The 25,571-nt window shown below is 38.6% G+C and overlaps 1 protein-coding gene across 7 annotated transcripts in view; it reads right to left on the reverse strand.

The window, feature by feature from the left end:
• Positions 1 to 25,571, reverse strand: part of Anks1b (ankyrin repeat and sterile alpha motif domain containing 1B) — a 1,102,934-nt gene that overhangs the window by 898,506 nt on the left and 178,857 nt on the right. For all 7 annotated transcript variants that reach the window (XM_052165654.1, XM_052165651.1, XM_052165653.1 and 4 more), the window contains exons 5-8: positions 10,486 to 10,561; positions 8,844 to 8,945; positions 5,939 to 6,049; positions 1,980 to 2,146 (exon numbers count right to left, since the gene is read on the reverse strand). In XM_052165654.1, coding sequence (XP_052021614.1) covers positions 1,980 to 2,146; positions 5,939 to 6,049; positions 8,844 to 8,945; positions 10,486 to 10,561 — 456 coding nt within the window. The remainder of the gene's footprint in view (positions 1 to 1,979; positions 2,147 to 5,938; positions 6,050 to 8,843; positions 8,946 to 10,485; positions 10,562 to 25,571) is intronic.

Consider the following 25,571-nt stretch of genomic DNA (forward strand, 5'->3'; position numbering starts at 1 on the left):
CCTAACTATATTCATGCTCCTAATTTTATTCTGCATCCTTCTCCCTTGGTGGATTCTATTACAGATAAATAGAACTGCTTGATCATGTGTATGCTGTCTTCTTTTCTATCTCATATAACCTTTGATATTTTGGTATGACAGTAGTTTCCAAGAATATTATTATAATGATTTGTCACCAGAACAAGGCACGTAGGGATACCAGGGCTACACTTTAAAAGACTTAAGTTCAACATGTGAGCATTAGTTTCTCCCTCACCACCACCATATCACAACCTCCAGGTAAGAAAACAAAGTCACTACCCTTTCCAAAGTGTACACCACCTTGCCACGAGCCCCTGTCATCACCCCTAAAACATATAAGGTATGATCACACTCTCCAAGCAGAACACAGGCCCCAAGGCACACAGGATACCGAGTAAAAGAAAAACAATGACGGCTTCCACTTTACATTGTCTCCTTTCACATAGTTCTCAATTTCTTGTGCAGTAACTCTCTCATGGTTTACATATGTAACACTAGGAATGTGTGTGTGTGTGTGTGTGTGTGGTGTAAATCTGTGTCTATACCAATTTATTAAGATATTTGTTCCAGTTTGTTTCCAAGTACATTTAACAAAAAATTCTTTAGAAATCAGTGATGAACCAAATTAGGGCTTTGTGTAAAGCTATAGGCTTAGAAGAAGGGCGCTTAAATTTACCAATCAATAAAAACATTTACGGATGGGTGTTAAAGTCCAGGTATCATGTATTAGTTATGCAGCACAACTCCATTTATAGTTCTAAGCAACCTTCTAGAAAATGCTAAAGTACAATAAGCTTTTCTTTGCAGAAAGAACGTGTGTGTTTTAGGTGTTTAAAAGGAAATTTTACGCTGACTACTATAAACATCTCATGAATAGAAGATTTTCATTCTGTAAAACCTATAAGCTTTTTTGGTGGGATGCATATACAATTATTCAAGCTCTTCACTGGAGGAAGGGGAATGATGTGACAGCCCAGAAAAGCAAATTAGAACAACAACAAAAAAGTAGGCCTCGGAGGTAAGTTTAGCCATTGAACTAGATCAGCAGGCACTGTGTGGAGAATTGGTGTCACGCCTCACTTTAAAGACCTAAATGAAGTGCATGCTCCCAAAATGGTTCCCAGGTACCATACTTAGATGCTTTTTTTAATTTTCAAAATACTATGACATACTTATGGCAGCCTACTCTATTATGGCAAGTAAAAGGTAACACCACTCTAACAAATCAAGTCCTAAAAGTGCGTAAATAATTAATATCAAATTATCTGTTCCCTTTAATACCTCTACATACTATATAAATCATTCCTTCAGAGGCCAAAGGTGTATTTACAACTCATAATTTAAAACTGATTGGTTACAATCTTTCTTGCTACTATGGATATGAAAATCCATGATGAACAAGAATACCCGGTTCATACTTTAGATCCTGATGGCGTAAGTGAGAATCTCGGGACATCTAATATTATGGAAACACGTGAGCTGTTTGACGCTATTTTTGTTTTAAGGAAAGACTTGGAAGAATGAGGGGAAGAGAGACAAGAGGAATATTTTCTGCAGGGGGGGTAGGGTTGAGATAATTGCTCCCAGTTAAATTAAATATCCGCTGTGTTCAAAGAAACTGCAGCTTCCAGGCCGCAAAAATGAACTGCAATAGTACGAATACCATCACAGACTATAGGTTTTTTTTTTTTTTGAATACTTGCACATGAAGTAAGTGCTGTACCACTGAGCTACCCTACCTCGTCAGTCCCTACCCAGCATGTCCTCCCCTGCACAAGAAGCAGAGTAAGCAAGCCAATGAACAGCAGAGAAAGGCTGATAGGGACACGGTCATTTGATTGTCATCGCTGAATCCCATCATCTACTCGATCAACAAATCCTATGCTACAGGGGCAGGCACTGGACTGGACAGACAGACAGACGCGATGTCTTTGTCCCGCCCCCACCCCCTTACTTACTACACTCGGGCTTCCGTTTTTCCCAAGCTCTTCCTCTGAAATCTTGCTCAAATTATCTAAGTAGTGGTCTGAGATTGTATGGCAAAGATCTTCAAAGGAATAATCCTTTTCTTGGCAGAGTTTTATTTCATCCAGGAGTTTTGATAGTTCTCCAGTGACAGTCTCACCTACAAAAAAACAAAGTTGTTGTTTTTTTTTAGATGCTGCAAGAAACGCTATTACTGAGGTGTAATGTTTAATTATGGAAATGAGATGGCTGTGTCGACAGAAGACAAACACAACAAATAAGTGGTTAGAAACATCTGGCAGAGGAAGGCACTAAGAATAATTAATATGAACACACTAACAGACAAAGGAGGCTCCAATTTTGACTGTATCTATGCTTTGCCAAAATAGAAATCAGTATCAAAAGTTTAATTATAGATTTAATTATATGTATTTAATTATATAACTAGTTTCTGTTGCTTTATTTTTTACAATAATTGACTTTTTTCTCTTGTGGCGGCATGGGGGTCAAACTCAGGGCCTCACACATGTAAGGCCAGAGCCTGACCACTAACAGTCACTTGGACTTCATTATTTTTAATTATCATTATAGTTCACTGACAGAATCCAATAGTTCATTAACCAGCCTGAAATAATATTGAAATCTTAAGACCTATTTCAACAAACATAAATACCGTTAACTTCTTTAAACAGAGAAATTATACTATAGGTAATCAGAATTGTGATGTATACGGAAAAGGGGAAAACAGAAGGAATATATAACTTTATCACCTGCCAAAACATATAGTAAATATGAATTTTTCTTGACAGCTTCAGAAAAAGTACTTTGTACTTAGAATTTATTCTGAAAATTAATTGCAGCAATTACAATAAAAATTTTATTGTTTTTGTTGTGAATTAAAATGGTACTTAAGATGGCGTGAAATAAGCATAGATTTTAGTTTTATTTCTGGTTTTTTCTTTTATACTGATCTATGTGTCTTGTTTTTATGATAGCATATTACCTTTTTTATTATTGCCACTTCCCACCAACAATGCCAGGAACCTCCAACACAGAAAGGACAGCCTCTTCAACAGAGAATGCTGGAGGCTGCATGTATGTGTACAGAGGAATCACAATGAATTGTACCCACGCCGGAGGAATCACAATGAATTGTACCCACGCCGTAGGCATTCATCAGCTGAAAATTCATTAAGACTTTAATAGAGCTGGGCGTGGTGGCACACACCTGTAATCCCAGCACTCTGGGAGGCAGAGGCAGGCGGATTTCTGAGTTCGAGGCCAGCCTGGTCTACAGAGTGAGTTCCAGGACAGCCAGGGCTATACAGAGAAACCCTGTCTCAAAAAAAGAAAAGAAAAGAAAAGAAAAGAAAAAAGAAAAGAAAAGAAAAAAGACTTTAATGAAGGAATTTATACAATCCTCTGGAAAAAGTGTAAAGCTTCCTGACCTCGGTCTTTAAAATACTTTTTTAAGATACCAAAAGCACAGGGTAATCAATAAGTTGGTAAGTGAACTAAATCATGGGAGAAATCCTTCTGTAGGACAAGGAAATAATCCATAAAATAAAGGCAGTTTTATCAAATGAAAGAAAATGTTTACAAATCATAGATCTGATAAGGGATCAATAATAGTCAAATATAGAATATATTATATATTTGAATATATACGCTATACATGTGTATATATGCATATATATGTATATATATGTATGTGTATGTGTATATATATATATATATCTCAACTCATCAACAAAACAAGATCAAATAATCTAAATTGGCAAAGGAGCTAACAACTAAACTTATATTTTTTTTTTTTTTTTTTTTTTTTGTCTTTTTTTTTATTTGATATAATTTATTTACATTTCAAATGATTTCCCCTTTTCTAGCCCCCCCCCACTCCCCGAAAGTCCCGTAAGCCCCCTTCTCTTCCCCTATCCTCCCTCCCACCCCTTCCCAGTTCCCCGTTCTGGTTTTGCCAAATACTGTTTCACTGAGTCTTTCCAGAACCAGGGACCACTCCTGCTTTCTTCTTGTATCTAATTTGATGTGTGGATTATGTTTGGGGTATTCCAGTTTTCTAGGTTAATAACCACTTATTAGTGAGTGCATACCATGATTCACCTTTTGAGTCTGGGTTACCTCACTTAGTATGATGTTCTCTAGCTCCATCCATTTGCCTAAGAATTTCATGAATTCATTGTTTCTAATGGCTGAATAGTACTCCATTGTGTAGATATACCACATTTTTTGTATCCACTCTTCTGTTGAGGGATACCTGGGTTCTTTCCAGCATCTGGCAATTATAAATAGGGCTGCTATGAACATAGTAGAGCATGTATCCTTATTACATGGTGGGGAATCCTCTGGGTATATGCCCAGGAGTGGTATAGCAGGATCTTCTGGAAGTGAGGTGCCCAGTTTTCGGAGGAACCGCCAGACTGCTTTCCAGAGTGGTTGTACCAATTTGCAACCCTGCCTGCCTGCCTGTCTGCCTGACTGACAGGCAGGCAGGCAGACAGGCAGGCAGTTGGCCAACAGATACATTAAAATGATATGCAGCATCACTGGCCATCAGGGAACTAGCAATTAAACCACAAAGAGATCTCATGTCTTTAGTTCTTACCAAAATGATGAAAGGAAGCAAGTGTTGGCGAGGCCTCGGGGAAAGGATATTGTGTATACTGTTGTGGGAATGTCCACGCCAGTGTAGGAAGACACGAGAGCTCCTCAGTACTAGCTACCTACTTCTTCAGTCTAACGCTCTCCCAGCTGAGCTATTTCGGTCCCCAGCAACCTACTTCTAATGTCCACCTCTAGTAAATAAAATTGACATCCCAAATAGAAACATATGTGCCTCCATTTTAACTGAAACCCTATTCAAGATAACTATAATATGAGGAAAAAATTAAGAGTCCATTGTTGGATGGGTGGGTGGATGGGATGGATGGGATGGATGGGATGGACGGATGGACGGATGGACGGATGGACAGATGGATGGATGGGGAAAAATAGAAATCAATAATAGACCGTTATGAACACTTGATCGAAGGGTGCCCATCTTTTCAGTAAGCACTGATGTCACGGGAGGCTGAGCGAACTGACGCCGAAATAAAGAAATGCTGCATGATCTCGCTAACATGAACAATACGGGGGTAACTTATAAAGGCAGACAAGGGATTGTGGTTAGCAGAGGCTAGAGCAGGAAGGAAATGGTGGAGATGGTGATTAAAGGGCTCACAGTTTCTGTCAGAAGAGAATGAAGAAACCCAGGAAATTCCCCACGACATTTGATACTGTTTTCACCAACAAAAAGTGGAGATTATGCAAAGTGATACATTTGTTAGTTTGGATGTGATAATCAACTCACTGTGTGTGTGTGTGTGTGTGTGTGTGTGTGTGTGTGTGTGTGTGTGTGTCTGTGTGTGTGTGTGTAGACCTCACATTATATGCTGCAAATGTAAAATTATTTATATAAAATTATTTGTCAAATGCACCTTATAAAGCTAGAGAAAATATATTTCTACTCCATATAAACTTTATTGCAAGGATTACTAACTACTTTGCTCATTGTCCTATGTCAGTGACACATGCAATCCCTTTGTTAATGTCACATGTAATCCCTATGTTGATGTCACATGTAATCCCTATGTTGATGTCACATGCAATCCCTATGTAGGACCCACATGTAATCCCTATGTCAGTGTCACAAGCAATTCCTTTATCAGTGCATTGATAATTACAAACAAGCAGCAGAAACTCTATAAATGCTGACTGCATAAATATATAAAATACGAAGTATAAACCACACACACACACACACAAAAAAAAAAAAAAAAAAAAAAAAACAAACCCTTGATTAGATGTTTCTACTGGTGTCAGCCCTCCCTAAGCACTTTGACAAATCTGACCAGAGATGTCTGCCATTGTTTCGGGGGTATAAGCAGCTACGCACTTTTAGTCTTCTGAGGAGACTCAGCAGGCGATGAAAGGTGTGTCTCTTGTGCTGTATCTTCCTGAGCTTGCTCTTCCGGGACTGCTGGCCTTCCTGCGCCTTCCAAATAATCTGCAAACAGTCATTTCTGAGGTTATCCCACTGAATTCACGTCTGCTCACAATCAAGAGCTACCACAAATAAATCCCAAGTTCTTAAAGAAATAAAATAAACAGACACTGAAACAAGCCCCCCACAAAAAATCATAAGCAGATAGCTTAATAAATCATTTAAGTAGAAACACTGTTTCCTTAAAGATGAACATGTCTGCCGAAGACATAAGTGTCCCCTTAATCTTGTTAAATATTTTCAGTTTGACAATATAAAGTTCCCTCAAAGATGCTCTGAATAGATGTCATCTATACAACTGAGACATTCAACTCCGATGAATGCCACCAAGCTCTTGGGCAACAGGAGTGAACGAATTGGATAGTGGTATTCTGAACTTCAAAGATAAGTACAATACTCACACTAAGTTTCATTTAGATACAGAAAAGGTCATTCCTGTCACTCTTGAAATAATGTTCTGCATGCAACCTATCTTATTTTTCCTTTTTTTAAAAAAAAGCAGATCCATAATAATAGCAGTGGGGTTCTCTACACTTGATATAAGTGAAGCTGTTAAATCCTTGCACAGCTGGTTGGCTCACTATTACTAGTTCAGTTTGTTTGGGTCTGTGTGTTCAGGGGAGGGAGTGCTGTTATATTTGAGATTTGAGACAGGACCTCATTATGCAGCCCAGGCTGACCTTGAACGTGTAAACTTCCTGGCTTGGCATCGTGAGTTCTGAGATTGCAAGCATGCACCACCATTCCCAGCCCTGTCTCACCTTTAAAGATGGCAGCTTAAATGAAGAGCATTACCAACTTGTTCCACTATTAAGTGGTGGAGCCAGACAGAAAGGGGACATGGAGACATGCCGCTTTTGTCTTAATAAGGGAAACGACACTGAATACAGTGATAAATGTCATACAACGGCCAGCCTGGATGGCGCAGGAACAACAGGCCATGCACATAACATGTTCAATATGACAGCAAGTGCGCCATCTTAAAGTTAGGCACCTGCATAAGATGGAAGCCTGCATTTCCAAAGATGCCAAGACTCTGAAGATGCAACGACAATTGTGGATTTAAAGAAATATTGACAGCTAATTTGGATTTTATGGAAACAGTCCTGGTAAGATATGTGTGATCTAAGGAAAACATCTGTTATACACCAAAAGTATTGAGCCCATGTAGGGCTAGTGTATAGCCTTCTTCTAAAGGATGAAATCAGATCTTCTCCCACTGGGTTCCGTTGCTTAGGTTCTTTATTAAGAAAGAATCTGCTTTGTAAGACTCCACCTTGCAACATCAACCAGTCGTCACTGTTAGAACAGTTCTGACCAAAGGACAAACTCTCCAAGGTAAATTTTACTAGGGAAAGAAAGCAACCTGGAGAACTGTATCCTAAAAACAATTTCTGAAGCTTGAAGTGACTGTGTAGACTGAACTACAACTTTATGAAAACTTGTGAGTTGCAATTATGGGAATGATAATTTGGCTTCACTTCAATACCAACCTTTCCACTTAATTTAAAAGGCACAGCGATTTGACATCCAAGAAAGAAAAGAACATAAGGTATTTTCCAATGTGCCGAAATGTTCAAAGATGTCCTAATATGCCCCAATGCAAATAGGCACACATAATCAACCTTGGCCTTTAAGAGAGCAGACAGTTTGCTCCGACAGAATATTTTTAACACATTGAGCCAGTGTAATATGTTTAAAAATTCTAAAATTACATCTTGCCCCATTTAAGTAAGAAAGTTTTATTTTACTTTCTCTGAAAGATAGACACAAACTTCAAGATTTTTTTAAAAGTTCAGTTGAAGGCCAAAGTCTAACCTCAAATAAAAGTGCCCTGAGGGCAGAAGACAGATATCTACCAGGTACACTACTTTTTAGCTTTCATTCAACTTGGTTCAACTAGGATTAATAGGAAAAGTCATAGCTGAATTCTCTGATTCACCCGGAGGTATTCTGACCTAGGATTAGCTTCCTTATTGACCACAAAACTCTAGGGGCCTAAACTCCCTCTGAAGGTTTTAGAAATCAGTTGGGGAAAAGCACAATGATCATTTTGATCTATATACCTAAAAGTCTTATTTGACTTTTGCTGACACCTACATTTCCACAGCCCCATCTGGTTTTAATTCACACATATTCTTAGAAAACGATGTTGTAAGAAAAGTCCTAACTGACAATGGATGAAACCGGCTTGCTCCGCCCCTGTCCCCCCACTAATGCACTTGTGGCCAATCTTCAAACATAAGAAGAAATAACTGACATTCCTTCAGCCAATACACTGTGGCTGTTGTCAATTCAACATTCATTCGACATTCATGTACTATGTTTGCCACTTAGCACAGAATGGAAACTGAGTGTGAACAAAAAATATCTACCAGGGCTTCAGTGTCTCTCATGTGCAAGGTATGATATATGACTTTTTTTGGTCATAGGAATCAAACAACATTATAGAAAATCTCAAAAAAAAAAAACTTAAGGTATTATTCGAAGAGAAAAATAGTATTTAGTCATTACCAATTCATATAGCATATTCACTTCAAGCTATCACTATCCATATTTACTACATGAGTTTCTTAAAATACTTTTTATTATAAAGTAGTAAATAAAAAGTTTTCCAAACTGAACAAACAAAGAACTAAAACATTTTAATGAATTTTTATGTAGCTTAAAATATTCTAGGAAAATGATTAGTTAATTCAACATTAAGTACTAAATCAAAGCCCCAAATAAAAATTATGACAGCTTCCATTTAATCTTGGCTGTCAGGCAAAATCACCCATCACTCCGTATTGTTTACCTTGCAAGAGCGTTGCAATTTGGAGAGACTTCTGAGACGGGTGCTCTTTCAGAATGTCTAAGACAGTTCTACCTAAACTGTCCTTTATGTTGGCATCAATTCCTGGAGGAAAAAGAAAAACTAGATGTACCACTGGAGTGTCCTCAGATGATACTGCCGATACGTAACTGTTCTAATTTCAAACGCATATAGGCCAAGCACTGAAGGTGATTTAAAAACTAAGTTACCCACATAAGATTTCAACAAGAGAGAAGGCAGGGGCCTGATGTTACTAAAAAAGTGGTAAATTCTGGATAATGAATCAACTCTCTTGAAGTTCTCTGACACAATCATAAATATTGCTTTTCAGGACCCTGGGTCCCTTCTGGGTTGAAGCTAGTAAACTAAATAGAGTCCTCTATCAAAGTGAAAAATATTTCACTCACCACCCAAAACACTAACATGTGACGGCCAGGTGATCTGCATATTCTGTATAATACAATTTTAAATTTTAAATTAATTTAAAATTTTAAATAGATTATCATTACAGAGCTCAATGTAAGAACGCTTTAAGAATATTTAAAAGTAACCAGTGTGAAAAGCTGTAAGGTAAGGGTCTACCTACTGTGCCTCCAGATAGCCCTGTCATTTGTTAATTTCAGATTATCTTCACTTGTCGGCCACATTGGCTATTTAAACAACCCAGCTGCACTGTGTGGCTAAAACATCTCTACTGTTCTATTAGTTCCAAAATTATGTGGCATAGTACAGAATTTATTTTAATGCAGGAATTAGTTTCCACAACTCTAATTCAACTCACAAACATTCCAAATACCTGATTGCAAACAAAACCAATGTATAGGATTTTATCCCAAATGTTAACCAAAAGATTATTCAATACTTGCTTAAACTTATGTGAGAATGTATAGTGTATATTTAATAATTTATATGTTTAATTGGTTTTCTCACATCATTTATTCAATCACTGAGCTGGATGTCAAAATTAAATAATATGAAATTTTGACATAGGGTAAGCAGGATCACAGCATGATGGTGTGCCCATGTTTTTCTTTTAAAAATCAAATTAAACACACTACACCACAGAACATGATTTATGACAGCTGCATAATCAATTGTACTCCTAACTTTCAATTCTTAAAAAAAAATCTGACTTCAATGTTGACTATTTCATTTCAATCAAAATATGCATATTATATAAATAATCCTACCTTTGTTTTTTTCTTCAAAATACTCCCTCTAAAAATATTCCTTTTAAAACTGAGCCCCGGTAGCCAATGAACAACAGCTACTTGGCTTATGAGTGATCAGAAGGAGAACATGTCCTAAGAAAAAGGGACACAAATCTCTGTTGGCCATCAGTCACAATGTAAAAGACCAACAAACCACACAGTTGCCCTAACTCCTCAGGGGCTGATCCCTCCATTTTGCTGAAATTGGAGGGCTTTTCCTTTTGGTAGTTTCTCCCAGCTCACTTAAATAAATCAGTTGCATCAAGGCCCCCTTCCACATGGTATGAATACCTATCTCAATTTGGAGAAAAGGATCATTTGTGAAGAAAGCCACCATTTTCCTTCATCTAACGCTGAGATAGATAGCCGTAGTACCTGGCAGGACAGGCTCCACGGAGAACCATGATAGCTACCTGTTTCTAACAGAACTCGCACCACATCCACCTTCCCAAACAAAGCCGCTTCGTGAAGAGCGCTCCCCTTTTCTGTCTGAAAAGAAAAGAGAAAGAAAAGGCAGAGCTGCATTTGGAATTCCCGCAGATATGCAAGCATGTAGGCGCTCATACAGATTTTCAACAATCTTGGAGCTCTGTGTCATAGAAGCTGTGTGTATGTGTGTCTGTGTGTGTGTGCGTGTGCGTGTGTGCGCGTGTGCGTGTGTGTGTGTGTGTGTGTGTGTGTGTGTGTGTGTCTGTGTGTCTGTGTGTGTGTGTGTCTGTGTGTCTGTGTGTCTGTGTGTCTGTCGGGGTTGAGTATGGAGGTCCATGAGCAAAGTCCAGAGACCTGTGTTTGGAAAGTGTATGTACTTATATAGAGATATATAGAAATACACAAAGTATCTCTATGTTATATTAAGGAAGTGACTCACCTTCTCTTTGCTTCAACCTTGCTCAACTATCAACTAAGAGTGCTAGTGCCTATTACACAGGGCTTTTATGAGTATCCATTATACACATTAAACACATAGAGTGAAAGCAGTTATAAACATAGAACTATCATCTTGGACCTTGCATATTCCCAGTACACATAAGAGGACAAATGTGCAAGTAGGCATTTATGATGACGACTTCTAAATGATTCCTCTGCATACTCCTAAACCTCTGGCTGACTCAAACTCTATGTTCCAGGTACACTGACCTTATTCTTTATCAATGCTCCTGCTGTTCTCTGCATATCTCTCTGTGGATCTCAAAGGCCATTCCTTGACAGGCAGGTCCAACTCCTAGCCCTCTAAATCTGGATAATATGCAACTGCTGGGTTTCAATGGTCAACATGAATCATAATCGCTAGGAGAACTTGTTTGAAGACACAATTCTGGCCATGCATAGTGACACATGACTATAATCCTAGCATTCAGGAATGCTGAAGAAACGGTTACCCCCAAGTTGAAAGGAAGCCGGAGCTACATAGTGAGCACAGGCCAGTTGAGGGCACACAGTATGACTGTGACCTCATCTTATGAAGAGGGGAAGGGGCAACGGGACTGGAGACAACAGATAACACCATGTGATTCCTAGCACTTTCCTGGCAGCTTGCAACCCTTGCAAGTTTAATTCCAGGGCATTTGACATCCTCTTCTGTCCTCAGACACAACACAAAACACACACACACACACACACACATGCACACACACATGCAATAGACGCAGGCACATAAAAGAATATTTTTTCAAATGAAGGAAGAAAAAAATGAGAAGGGAGGCAGGAATAGAAAGAAAGGAAGGAAGGACAAGAGGGAGGGAGGGAGGGAGAGGGGGTAAGGAAGGGAGAGGGAGAGGAAGAAAATAGAGGGAGGGAAGGAGAAAGGGGGATACAAGGTACAAGGTATGACTGATGTAGGGATGGAAGAACAGAAGAATAGAGGGAGAGAGGGTGGGAGGGAAGGGAACAGGCAAAAGGGAAGGATCAGTCATTAGGTATCTGGACCCCATTTCCAGTTTTTACTTCTGTGTCCAGAAAGGAGAGGTCCAATAATTCTAGTTTCTGCTATGTCCCCATGATGCCGAGATTTTACAGGGTCTTCACTTTGAGAACCACCAACTAACTGCATTACATTCAGAACCTAAGCTTAGTGTGAGGTCATTATGGGACACAATTATAATAACACATTACGATCTTGCTTCCTGAATCAACCAGAAACCTTATGCTCAGTGGAAAGGTAAACAATATCTTTTTGTAAAATTGTATCCTTCCTTAAGGAAAATCAGGAAAGATTTCAAAGAGAAGGGGTTTCTTGAGTTATACAAACATCCTCTGTTTTGATTTCTTTTTAAAATCTAACAAATGCCTAGTAGCTGCTCAATGCTTGGTGTGAATAATGTTAATCTGTCAATTCTGTCTTCCTATAGCATAAATAACTATAATTTTGATATAAAAATCTCAATTTGAAAAAATATCACCATAATAACATTAAATGTAAATGTTTCTTTAATAAATATGTACTTTAATAAACATATAGTTAAAACAACCTAAAATAAGCATATTGGGAAGAAGGCTTGAGTAACACTGAATGCCGACAAGATCTGTATATATCTTCAAGCCAGTGTGACTTAAGTTCTCTGAATTATAATGTGACTGGTATTACAGGTGATGATGAAAATGGAAATAAAAAAGCTTATAAATATAGTTACATACTGGATGAAAAACAAATTGTTTCAACTCTTTTAAAAAGTATTCCTGTGTGGACAGAGACTTTTTCCTATTCCTTGAGAGGAAACAAAATGCTTACACTTTAACTGTGTTACGATTTGGGTAGTACGTGTTTCTCAATGGCCATGTGTTGAAGGTTTGGTCACCTCATGGTGACCTTTAAGAAGTGAGACCTAAGAAGGTTTTTGAAAGATACTGTAAGACCTGGCTTCTTATTTTTTTAAGATTTATTTATTTTATGTATGTGCGTGCACTGTCACTGTCTTCAGACACACTGGAAGAGGGCATTGGATTCCATCACAGATGGTTGTGAACCACCATGTGGTTGCTGGGATTTGAACTCAGGACCTCTGAAAGAGCACACAGTGCTTTTAACTGCTGAGCCATCTCTCCAGATCTGGGACCTAGCTTCTTCCCCTCTTGTATGTATGTATGTATGTATGTATGTATGTATGTATGTATGTATGTGTATACACAAACCAGAAGCAGGGTGAATTCTGGGATTCTTCTCTTAACCACTTTCCCATCTTAATTTTTGAGAAAGGTTCTCTCACTGAACCCTGTGCTGGTCGTTTCTGCTAAATGAACTAAATTAGTAGGTCAACAGACCCCCTCGGATCTGCCTGCTTTTGCCTGCCAGCTCTGAAGTTACAGCCACATGTGGCCATGGCTGGTTTTTAAGTAGGTGATATGCATCCAAACTCATACCCTCATGGTTAAACAACAAATACCTCATACTATGAGCTATCACCCCAACCATTTCTCTCTTTCTTTTTTTTTCCAGTTTTATTTTCTCTTAACTAAAAGGGAAAAGAAACTTTATGAACATGTGATACTGATAATGCACAATTTATGATATAACTTGAAGACTATTATTGATAATCTCCTTATATTAAGTAATATTGTTTGATAGAGCTTAGTTTTCATTTACATGCATATTTTTAGTGGGAAGAGAGACAGAGAGAAAATACATACAACTTCTATTTTCTGCTCAACTTTGTTACTTGAAATATTTGTAATATATTTAAGATTATTAATTATAATTAAAACCTGAAGTTTAGAGTGTTTTCTTAGATATTGCTGTTGTCTCCTTTGTAAATTTTGTTAAATTATTAAAACTGATTTACTTTTGAGCTCTCAATATATTCATTTAACATATATTTATTGAGCACCTAATAAGTGTTAGTCGTAATGCAAGTTACCAGGGGTATTGTGGTGAATAAAATACAGACTTTACCTTCAAACTCTTCACAGGTTAATGAGATCATGGTTGCTTAAAGTGTTTTACCCTTTTCTCTAACTGTCTCATGATTTCTGGAGTTTAGAAAATTTTTTATTAAACTAATAAAATTTATTTTAAAATATACAACTCAGTATTGACATTTTTAAGCCATCAAAATAATTTATAATAGTTAAATGCCTCTTAAATATACATGATATCATCTGAAGCTAAAAGTAATATGCATTCAACCAGTTTTTAAAATCTATTTGGAACATTAAATATGACAGAAGTAGAAAAAATCTCTTATGAAGTCCTCTATGAAAGGAAATTATGACAAGTATCTTATTAGACAGAAACTGGTCCATTTCCAAGGGAAAATATACACACAATGCACCTCACACAATAATAGATGGAGAATTCAATGTTCCACTCTTATCAATGGACAGGTCAGGGAAACACAAACTAAACAGAGATACAGTGAAACTAACAGAAGTTATAGACCAAATAGATTTAACAGATATCTATAATACATTTCATACTAAATCAAAAGAATATACCTTCTTCTCAGCACCTCATGGTACCGTCTCTAAAATTGACCTTATAATTGGTCACAAAACAGGCCTCAACAGATACAAGAAGATTGAAACAATCCCATGCATCCTATCAGATCACAACAGAGTAAGACTGGTCTTCAAATAGCAACAAAACAACAGAAAGCCCACAGGCACATGGAAGCTGAACAATCCCCTACTCAATGATAACTTCGTCAAGGAAGAAATAAAGAAAACATTAAAGACTTTTTAGAACTTAATGAAAATGAAGGCATAACATACCCAAACTTATGAGACACAATGAAAGCAGTGCTAAGAGGAAAACTCAGCTCTGAGTGCCTCCAAAAAGAAACTGGAGAGAGCTTACACTAGCAGTTTAACAGCACACCTGAAAGCTCTAGAACAAAAAGAAGCAAATACACCCAAGAGGAGTAGATGGCAGGAAATAATCAAACTCAGGGCTGAAATCAATCAAATAGAAACAAAAAGAACTATACAAAGAATCAACAAAACCAGGAGCTGATTCTTTGCAAAAATCAACAAGATAAACACTTAGCCAGAATAACCGGAGGGTACAGAGACAGTATCCAAATTAACAAAATCAGAAATGAAAAGGGAGAGATAACAACAGAAACTGAGGAAATTCAAAATATCATATCCTACTACAAAAGCCTATATTGACTAATACTGGAAAATCTGGATGAAATGGACAATTTTCTAGACAGATACCAGGTACCAAAGTTAAATCAGGATCAGATAAACCATCTAAACAATCCATTAACCCCTAAAGAAATAGAAGCAGTCATTAAAAGTCTCCCCCGCCCCCCCAAAAAAAACCAAAAAACAAAAAAACAACAAAAAAAAAAACCAAAACCCAGGACCAGATGTGTTTAGTGCATAATTCTATTAGACCTTCAAAGAAGACCTATACCAATACTCTTCAAACTATTCCACAAAATAGAAACATTTCTCTCTTTCTTATGAACTAGTCATCATGAGGTGAACATGATTCACACAGGATTCACTGTGGTATGCAGCCTTATCATGGACCTAAAGACAACTGGTAAATAGGCAAGATCTGAGCCCTTTGCAGCCACGAACAAAAATGAATGATTCTCCTAATAACTCGTTATCTCAGATATGTTGCCATAGCAACAGAACACAACACAATGTAAAACTGGATCAACTAGTCCAAATTTAAGGCTAATGCAATTAATTATTTTATTTGATAAGCTATGAGTTGATCTAACACTACAAGGAACTATTTACTACAGTGATATCACAAATCCTGTAGTTTATACATGCCAACTATGAGCTCTGACCTTTGAAAATGTGATTAATTCCAAAATAATTACACACTTTTACCATAAATTATAAAAATGTAAGTATTATTTAATATCACTCCTTGGCATATGCCCAAAGGATTCACCACCCTATTCCACAAATACTTGGTCAGACATATTCATTGCTACAATATCTACAACACCTAGGGAATAGAAATAATTTATCCTCCAAATAAAAATGGATAATGAAAGAGTAGTACATAAACATAATAAAATTTTATTCTACAGCAAAAAAAAAATGAAATTTAATGATGAAAAATCATAGTGAGGTAATCGAGACCCTGAAAAACAAACACTGGATGCTCTCTCTTATCTGTGAATCTTGACTCTGAAACTGTAGGTATGAGTGTGTAACCTGGAGTAACTACAGAAATAAAGTAAAAAGGAGCCATGGGTGGGGGAGGTAATTCAAGAGAAGGGACAGTAGGATACTATAAGAGATAACGGGGAAGTAGAACATAGAAAAGGTATATGTACAAGCCAGAGTTTGGCTAACTGGTCTACCTTGAAATTTAACATTTCAACCACAACCTCCCAAGGCCTCCAAAGGAGACCAAATAAAGAAAGACTAGATCTTGAGAAGAAACAGGGATCTTAGGCAGAAACAGGGAACAACAGTGATAAGATAATAACATAGTAGTGGTCATGATCAGCAGGAAAAATCTGCATTGGAGAACAAGGAAGAAAATACTACTAAAAATTATTTAACTCAGGGTTAAAAGTATCTGGGACCTTGGTTACTATCATGACACATTATTATATTACCATGGCATAATAAAAAATTCCAAAAGTCAGAATATTCCAGTCTTCATGAGCAAAGGTAACATCTGTATGAACTCCAGGGCAGAAGCTTTTGTGTTCTACAGATATGTCTTAAACCTTTTGACATCGCAAAATGACATTATCATCTATGACATTTCATGCCAGAACTCCATGATCAAATTGCCAAAATAAAGGTCTTCATTTTTTTTAAGACTCATAACATTTTAATAAAGTTTAGTATATTGTGTGGTTTGCTGCACTCATACCTGTCCTTGCCTGCATTCAGGTTATAATACGGGCTGGACATATATACCTCTTACTTCATGTATGTTCATCTACACAGTACTGACCTTTTCAGGACTACCATCAGATTCGAATGTCTGTAGGCACAAGATTAAGAATACATGTGGAGAAGAGCTAAAATTTAAAAGATGGTTAAGGCTGGGTGGGGATATCAAAATGGAAATACAGCAATGATTAAAAAATAATATTCCTTCCATTCAAAATGGGAATAGAAGTCCTCCTGGTTGGGGATTATGAGCTTCGACCTTCTCTTCATCCTGTCTCAAAGGAAGCATCCTTTCTCCCCACTAAAGCTAACCCTTCGTTTGTGTTACTGCTCTCTGCTGCTTCTTGAATTTTGCTCATTATGAATATCTTCACATTTCTCTTGCATCTGCAACCTCAGTCTCTTCATCGGATTCTTCCACTCTTCATAAACATATGCACCTTTCCACTATCTAAAAACAAAACCAAAAAACAAAGACACTTCCTGTGAAGTTGCTACAACTTCACCCTCAAGATCTTATCTCTCTTTATTCCACTTTGTCAAAGTCCTCTTGCTTCTTACTGGAAGTTTTGGTCTCCTTTTCTTATTGTTATAACCTTGACCCATGGCAGGCAATGCCTAGCACGCAATGAATTCACACAGAGCACATGAATGTATGAAGCTGTGCTGTTGTCATTCCTCTTGAAACTACTTTACAGAGTGCGTTTCCATTAAATATTCTTCCTTCAGTTTCTTCCCTTCCGTGTATTTGTTACTTATGGAACTCTGTGGTAGCAGATGGATGCACTCTACTCTTTCAATTTTTTGACTATTCCCCTACAGGGTGAGCCTCAACTGAGTGGTTAAGAGATTTCCCTCACCCTTCAAATTCAGTTACAAGAAAAATCTCAAAACTGTTTCCTTTATAAGACCAAATCATATAAAACTGTGTCTACCACATGAAGAATTGTTACATTTTCTCTGGGAAAGATGGAAAAACAATGGAGATTTATGAATAGAAAAGTGGAATGATCTGACTTAACGACACCACTGCTGGCTACCATAGTGAAACCAGACTAAAGAGAATCTGTTAAGAGACGGAATGCTTATGTCTCCCCAGACACCAGAGGTTGACGCTTAATCCATACAGTGGATTATTTGAACAAAAGGCTTTTAAGGAAGTGGTGAAATCTCCAGTTAAGTGCTAATCTGATGGGACCAGTGTCCTTGTAAGATGCAGCCACAGCAGAATTTGCTCTCTATTTCTATTCAGAAGAAAAGTCTCCTGGAAGAAGATATTAACAAGACAGGAGGAAGTGGCTAACCCAAATTGCAGGGTGCTTGTCAAGCTTAGGGAGAAATGGATATAAAAGCTAAATGTTGAGTTTGGGAAATCTTAAATTTGGGAGTCTCCTTATCCATCTAATAATATATCCAGGAGATAGATATACACACTAATTGAGAGTTCAGAGTGAATTCCAGGTTTAAAAAAAAAAAAGTAAACAGAGAGAAAGAAACTTGGCGATTATTAGATAAATATGTCATCAGAGGGAGATAAAAGGTTAAATAAGTCAACCCAGAATAAGAGTGGACATGAAGCAAGAACATCTGAGTGCAAAGCCACGGGACCCTGATGGGTGGGGCCAGGACGAGAGGAGGCAAGAAACTACACTGTCAACTCGTCCTTCCAAATGCCTTCACCGTATGAACCTGCAGGCCATTTGCAAGCTTTATGTGTAAAGCACTAAGAGGACACCATGGCTAAATGACTTCATTCCCTGGGCTACGGACAGCACTTTAAGTCTGCGGCCACCTAGACTCTTAAGAGTTTGTCTCCTGCATCCACTCTTCTGTTGAGGGATACTTGGGTTCTTTCCAGCATCTGGCAATTATAAATAGGGCTGCTATGAACATAGTAGAGCATGTATCCTTATTACATGGTGGGGAATCCTCTGGGTATATGCCCAGGAGTGGTATAGCAGGATCTTCTGGCAGTGAGGTACCCAGTTTTCGGAGGGACCGCCAGACTGATTTCCAGAGTGGTTGTACCAATTTGCAACCCCACCAGCAGTGAAGGAGTGTTCCTCTTTCTCCACACCCTCTCCAACACCTGCTATCTCCTGAATTTTTAATCTTAGCCATTCTGACTGGTGTAAGGTGAAATCTCAGGGTTGTTTTGATTTGCATTTCCCTAATGACTAATGAAGTTGAGCATTTTTTAAGATGCTTCTCCGCCATCCGAAGTTCTTCAGGTGAGAATTCTTTGTTTAACTATGGTATATCTACACAATGGAGTACTATTCAGCCATTAGAAACAATGAATTCATGAAATTCTTAGGCAAATGGATGGAGCTAGAGAACATCATACTAAGTAAGGTAATCCAGTCTCAAAAGGTGAATCATGGTATGCACTCACTAATAAGTGGATATTAACCTAGAAACCTGGAATACCCAAAACATAATCTACACATCAAATGAGGTACAAGAAGAAAGGAAGAGTGGCCCCTTGTTCTGGAAAGACTCAGTGAAGCAGTATTCAGCAAAACCAGAACGGGGAAGTGGGAAGGGGTGGATGGGAGGGCAGGGGGAAAGAAGAGGGTTTATAGGACTTTCGGAGGGGGGGGGGGCTAGGAAAGGGGAAATCATTAGAAATGTAAATAAAAAATATATCGAATAAAAAAATGGAAAAAAAAGAGTTTGTCTCCTGACAGTCACATGAGAACCTACTATGTCTTTCTTGCTGCCAGCTCCCATTCTGGCCTTTCAGATCTTCTGCATTGTCAGTTAATAGTTCTTAATCACCTGTGGCCACCGTGAGTTGATTCTGCATGGCTAAACAATTATGATCATTTGTTTCCATCAGACAAACACATATCAGAACTTGTGTCTTCCCACTGAAGTTACTTCTCAAATATCATGGAATATGTAACCTAATAATACTGAGTTCAAGTTATCTTATTCTAAAAGGTAATCACAAAACTAAATAAAGATACATGGAATCAGAAAAAGGAGGTGCCAACCCAAAGGAATTATGAGATCACAAGAAGGTTTCTTTTTAAAGGATGAGATGTGTTAAAATTTCATTGTGCCCTTATGGGAATGATACAGTTGAGAAAGAAAAAGTTTAAAAAAAAAAAAGGTGATTAATATCAGAGTACTGTTGAGGTTTGGTCTGTTGTTAGGTACTGTAATGTTAAATTCTGTATCCCAAGGTCTAGTTGCCTCAAGACAAGTAAAATCTCATGTGTGCCAGCTTTTGTCCTGCAAACCTTGCTCCTTGATTTAAAACTGTTGATTGAATAAAGATGCCTACACCCGCTGGAGAGATGGCTCAGTGGTTAAGGGCACTGACTGTTCTTCCAAAGGTCCTGAGTTCAAATCCCAGCAACCACATGATAGCACACTACCAACTGTAATGAGACCTGATGCCTTCTGGAGTGTCTTAATACAGCTACAGTGTACTTACATATAATAAATAAATCTTTTTTAAAAAAAAAAGTGGGGGTGCTTGAGAGATGGCTCAGTGGTTAAAAGCACTTGACTGCTCTTCTGAAAGTACTGAGTTCAAATCCCAACAACCACATGGTGGCTCACTACCATCTCATGCCCTCTTCTGGGATGTCTGAAGACAGCTACAGAGTACTTACATATAATAAATAAATGTTTTTTTTTTTTTTTAAAAAGATGCTTACACCTGTAACTGGGCAGAAGAGAGGTAGGCAGGGCTTCCATTCCTGAGCTTAGGTCTGAGGCAGAGACCATGAGGGAAAGAAGAGAGAAGACCCCATGGGATGGGTGGATCATGAGTACAGGGTCAGCCTGTTGGAGTAGGAGCAGCCCAGGCAAAACACAGCAAGCGATATCTCGGGGTTACTGACCAGGAAATAGACAGATTAGCATAGAGGGTTGATATCTGCCCAGCTCTAGTGCTTTAAGGCTTATTATAAATACAAAGAAAGGATTTTGTGTCTTTTATTTGAAAAATGAGTGGTCTAAGGCAGGGTAGAGATCTCCACATATTTACCATGACAGAGTAATACATCTCAGCAGACAGAGGGTGACAGGACAAAATGTACAAGCTAAAGAGTTAACCTTGGTTATAAAGACAACCTGTTTGTTTAAAAGACGGAAAGGCGGGCCTATGATAAGGCTCTGGGGTTACAAGTGATTGTTGCCAGACCTGACAGCCTGACTTCAGTCCCTAGAACCTACAGGACAGAAGGGGAGAACCGACGTCCCATAAGTTGTTCTCTGACCTCTACGTGTTCCATGGTGTGTATGTGTGTACACACATATACAGGAAATACATTTTTTTCTTAATGAAATAAAGGTAAAAATGAGGTAAGAGTGCAGAGATAGAAGTATTGAAATCTGGAGAGGCTTTTTAAATTATCTAGAAAAGTTAGGAGTAAGAAGTTTAGTTAACAGTAACACATCCCTTATGCGTGTCCTTGCCTCACACCCTGCCACTGTGAGGTGCTAAAAGCAAACTGTACTTCATTCAGATTTACACTTGAACAGCTCCCTGTTTGGCAACTTCTAGTTTGATTATCAACTTTGGGCAATTCTACTGAATCTTCATACAAAGTACAATCACATTAACACTATGCTAGTAAATGAACTCTTAAGATTTAATAAAAGAAATTTATAAGGAAGATATACAGTTAAAGGACTAGCATAACATAAGACTTTTGCTTTCTAGCTACCAAAAATCAGGATTAAAAAATATTATATAGAAACGAATGATAGTTCTAATGAAATATTGTGATTTTATCCCTACTCTCTGAATAGGGCTGACTTGATTAAGTCTTCTTAAGACTATTGATATATTTAAGAGTTATATTTATAAATAAATATAAGGCCAGCTGGACATCTCTAATATTCAAAGTCCGAAAGATTTCACAATCTGAAAAACTTAAGAACTGACATGATGTCATGAATAAAAAGAAATTTCTACAGTTTCTTCATGGTAGTAAAGATGTGGGTACACTAGAAACAGCTTGAAATCACTCTCAGGTTCTACATGGAAGGTATAGACAGAACATAAATAAATTTTACATGTGGCCTTTGGTCCTACTCCCAAAATATTTCTTTTTTTATGTGAAAACGTTCCAAGATTCAAAATCACCTGAAACACTTTTATCCCTGATAATTAAAAATAAGAAATCAACTGGACGTGGTGGCGCACACCTATAATCCCAGCACTTGGGAGGCAGAGGCAGGCAGATTTCTGAGTTCGAGGCCAGCCTGGTCTACTGAGTTCCAGGACAGCCAGGGCTATACAGAGAAATCCTGTCTCAAAAAACAAAATAAATAAATAAATAAATAAATAAAATAAAATAAAATAAAATAAAATAAAATCATTGCCTTAACATGACATTTAGCCAAACAGAAATCAAAGTATTTTGTTAATATTTCAAGCAGGCTATAATGAAGAGTGACCTAGAGAAGACAAACTGCAGAAAACAAAATTTCCAGAGAGAATACTACTACAATACTACATTTCAAAGACAGTGGGCAGATGGTTCAGTGTGTAAGGTGGTTTTTTTCCCAAAAGCTTGCAGACCTGAGATCAGATCCTCAAGACACACATGGAAGCTGGGTTCAGTGAGTGCCACTCCAGATGTGGAGGGGCAGAGACCGGCCTATCCATTGGCTTCTTGGCCAGCAGTGTGTGGAGGCAGCAAGTCCTGGAAAACTATACTGCCCCAAAAGATAAGGGGGAAAAAGAACCGGAGAAGACATGCTAACCTCAGCTCTGACCTATACATAGGCTAGCATGAGGTGGGCCATACACACACACACACACACACACACACACACACACACACGTACACGTTCACATATGTAAACCACATGTACACACATGTACGTTCACAAAGAAAGAGTATGGAAAACAAACACATACAACCCGAATGGGTGAAGTTTAATGCTGCCATTTTCAACTGTTTGCCTGCAGCAATGTAATGAACTTTCAACCCTCTGAAACTGTTAAAAGTTCACTCTCAGCCAGTGAGCATGCCCGCAAACATTATCTGATGCTACAAACATTTTGGAGTGAATCCAATGGGGAAAAACTGGTTAATTTAATTAATAAAATTAAAATCCTTATTCAAAAAATAAAAGGCAGTAAATAGGGCCTGGAGATATGGCTCCGTGGTTTAAACCCTGTTGCTTTTGCAGAGGACCTAGGTTCATTTTTCAACACCCACATAGCAACTCACGACCCTCTAAATTGTAATTCCAAGGGAACCTGGCGCCCTCTTCTGGCCGCCATAGGCACTGCATACACATGGGGCACAGACATACAGGTAGACAAAGCTCCACATACACAAAATTAAATTCTTTTTTTAAACAGTAAGTCATCCCCTCAAATTTCGAGGCATAATATCACTCTGTTGCTTAGACTGACCTAAAACTCACTATGCTGACCTTGAACTTGGGATCCTTCTATCTTGGCTTCCCAAGTACTCAGATTTCCAGTGTATACCTCCTTGACCCACCAACAAAACTATTTTATAAAGTGGTCTGTGTGGGAGCAGTAATTCTAACAGCTGAGAAAACTGTAACTCAATCTCTGTACAACTCCCAGTAATTCTATCATGCAACACTATTGCTACAGGGAATTTGCAGATTGTATGTGAAACTGGGCTCACTTATTTCTTTAATTTAAACTCCATTTATAATTAATGTTCTCCTCTAATCTACAGGTAAAAATCATTTTCCCACTTGAAGACTTTAGGTGAGCTTTGTAATTTACTCTGGCCAAGCAAACATGACAGGATCAGCAAAGTGCTAGGATTAAGCATAGATCTCTAGGGGCCCTGGATATTTCCTTTCTTTCCTTCCTAGAATCATAACGTTGCCACGTTGGCTCAAACTGGCCAAGTAGATCTTGGCAGATAAAACCTTTCCTATCACCTCACATGATGTTCACCATCCTCTGAAACAGACAGGTATCTAATTTACAATACAATAAACATGGGGGAGGGGGGAAACAGACACCATATGTTTTGGATGCAGAAATATAGAAATAAAGCCAGAACTGAGATGGAAACTTCTTTTGTGTTGGTTAGCTTTCACAGTGTCAAAAGGCGCCGTGCAGGCTCCTGGGGAGAATTGTCCTCCACAGTCTCCCTTAGCTGTGGACTTTGCCTGCTGCAGCACTGTGGTAATTTGAATAAGAATGGTCCCCATAGCCTTGTATATTGAATGCTTGGTTCCCAGTGGATGGACATGTTTGGGAAGGATTAGAAGGTATGGCTTGTGGCAGGAGATTATTATTGGGATAGGCTTTGAGGTTTTTTGTTTGTTTGTTTTGTTTTTTTGAGACAGGGTTTCTCTGTATAGCCCTGGCTGTCTGTGGACCAGGCTGGCCTCGAACTCAGAAATCCACCTGTCTCTGCCTCCCAGAGTGCTGGGATTACAAGTGTGTGCCACCACCGCCCGGCCAGGCTTTGAGTTTCCATTCCCAGTTAGAGCTATCTCTCTCTCTCTCTCTCTCTCTCTCTCTCTCCCTCTCCCTCTCCCTCTCCCTCTCCCTCTCCCTCTCCCTCTCCCTCTCCCTCTCCCTCTCCCTCTCCCTCTCCCTCTCCCTCTCCCTCTCCCTCTCCCTCTCCCTCTCCCTCTCTCTCTCTCTCTCTCTCTCTCTCTTTGCCTTGTGGGTTGTAGTCTCAAATGTGAGCTCTCAGCTTCTGCTCTAGCACCACGCATTCCTACCTGCTACCACGCTCCCCACCATGACGGTCATAGAATAAACTGATCCTCTGAAACTGCACATCCCTATAAATGTTCATCAAGTTGCCTTGGCCATGATGTTTCAGTACAGCAATAGAAAATAACTAAGACAGCGATCCACCACTCATGCAGGATGTACCCACCAGTGTGACTGACATAGAGGCAACCAACCACTCTCTGAAGAATTCACGCCTGGTGCTGCTGGTGTGGTGACAGGACACAGCAGGGAAACTACCATTGCTGTTCTGCCAAACAGCCTGGATGCTCTGGTCAAATTACCTTCTAAACAATGGTGCTGATGCACACACATCAGTGATTGTGTTCGTCTTTGCCAGAGAGGCTTCTCTATATAGTAGGCAGTGGTAACTGCAGAGACTTATAATTGGTTCAAGTCCTGAAAATAAGCAATTATCAACTGCTCAGCCTTAAGTGGGGCATTTACATCACCCCTTCCAGACCTTGAGAAATATTTCCAAAGAGGGGAAACAAGGAATGTGACAGCCAGAGGAAGGTGTGTTGTGAATCATTGTCCTCTGGGTACCACACGGCCATTGTGTTCCTTAAAACACAGCAGGTTAGATCACCTGCCCAAGACCTACACAGATTGGGCATGTGACCTTTCAATCATGGAGGGAGGAAGGGCTAACAGGGCCTGACCCTCTCCTTGGAGATGTTTGGGAAGCTAACAGGAAGTGCAGTCTAATTGCTTCTTGAGGATTTATTGGCAGATAATGGTTGTTTGGAGAAGGAGAAGCATTTCATCCATGGTGTAACTGCAAGTAAGTCGCCCATGTATCTATAGATAACCCTTCATCCAAACTCCTGTATCTAATTGACATTCATTCATATTCTCTCTGTGTCTGTCTCTCTGTCTCTGTCTCTCTCACACACACACACACACAAATATATGCATGCACATAAAATAATTTTTTAAAAAAGCTCAAATAGAAATTTTTTCAATACTTTT

Source organism: Apodemus sylvaticus, chromosome 20 (assembly GCF_947179515.1).
Source record: "Apodemus sylvaticus chromosome 20, mApoSyl1.1, whole genome shotgun sequence".
In the NCBI taxonomy this organism is placed as follows: domain Eukaryota; kingdom Metazoa; phylum Chordata; class Mammalia; order Rodentia; family Muridae; genus Apodemus; species Apodemus sylvaticus.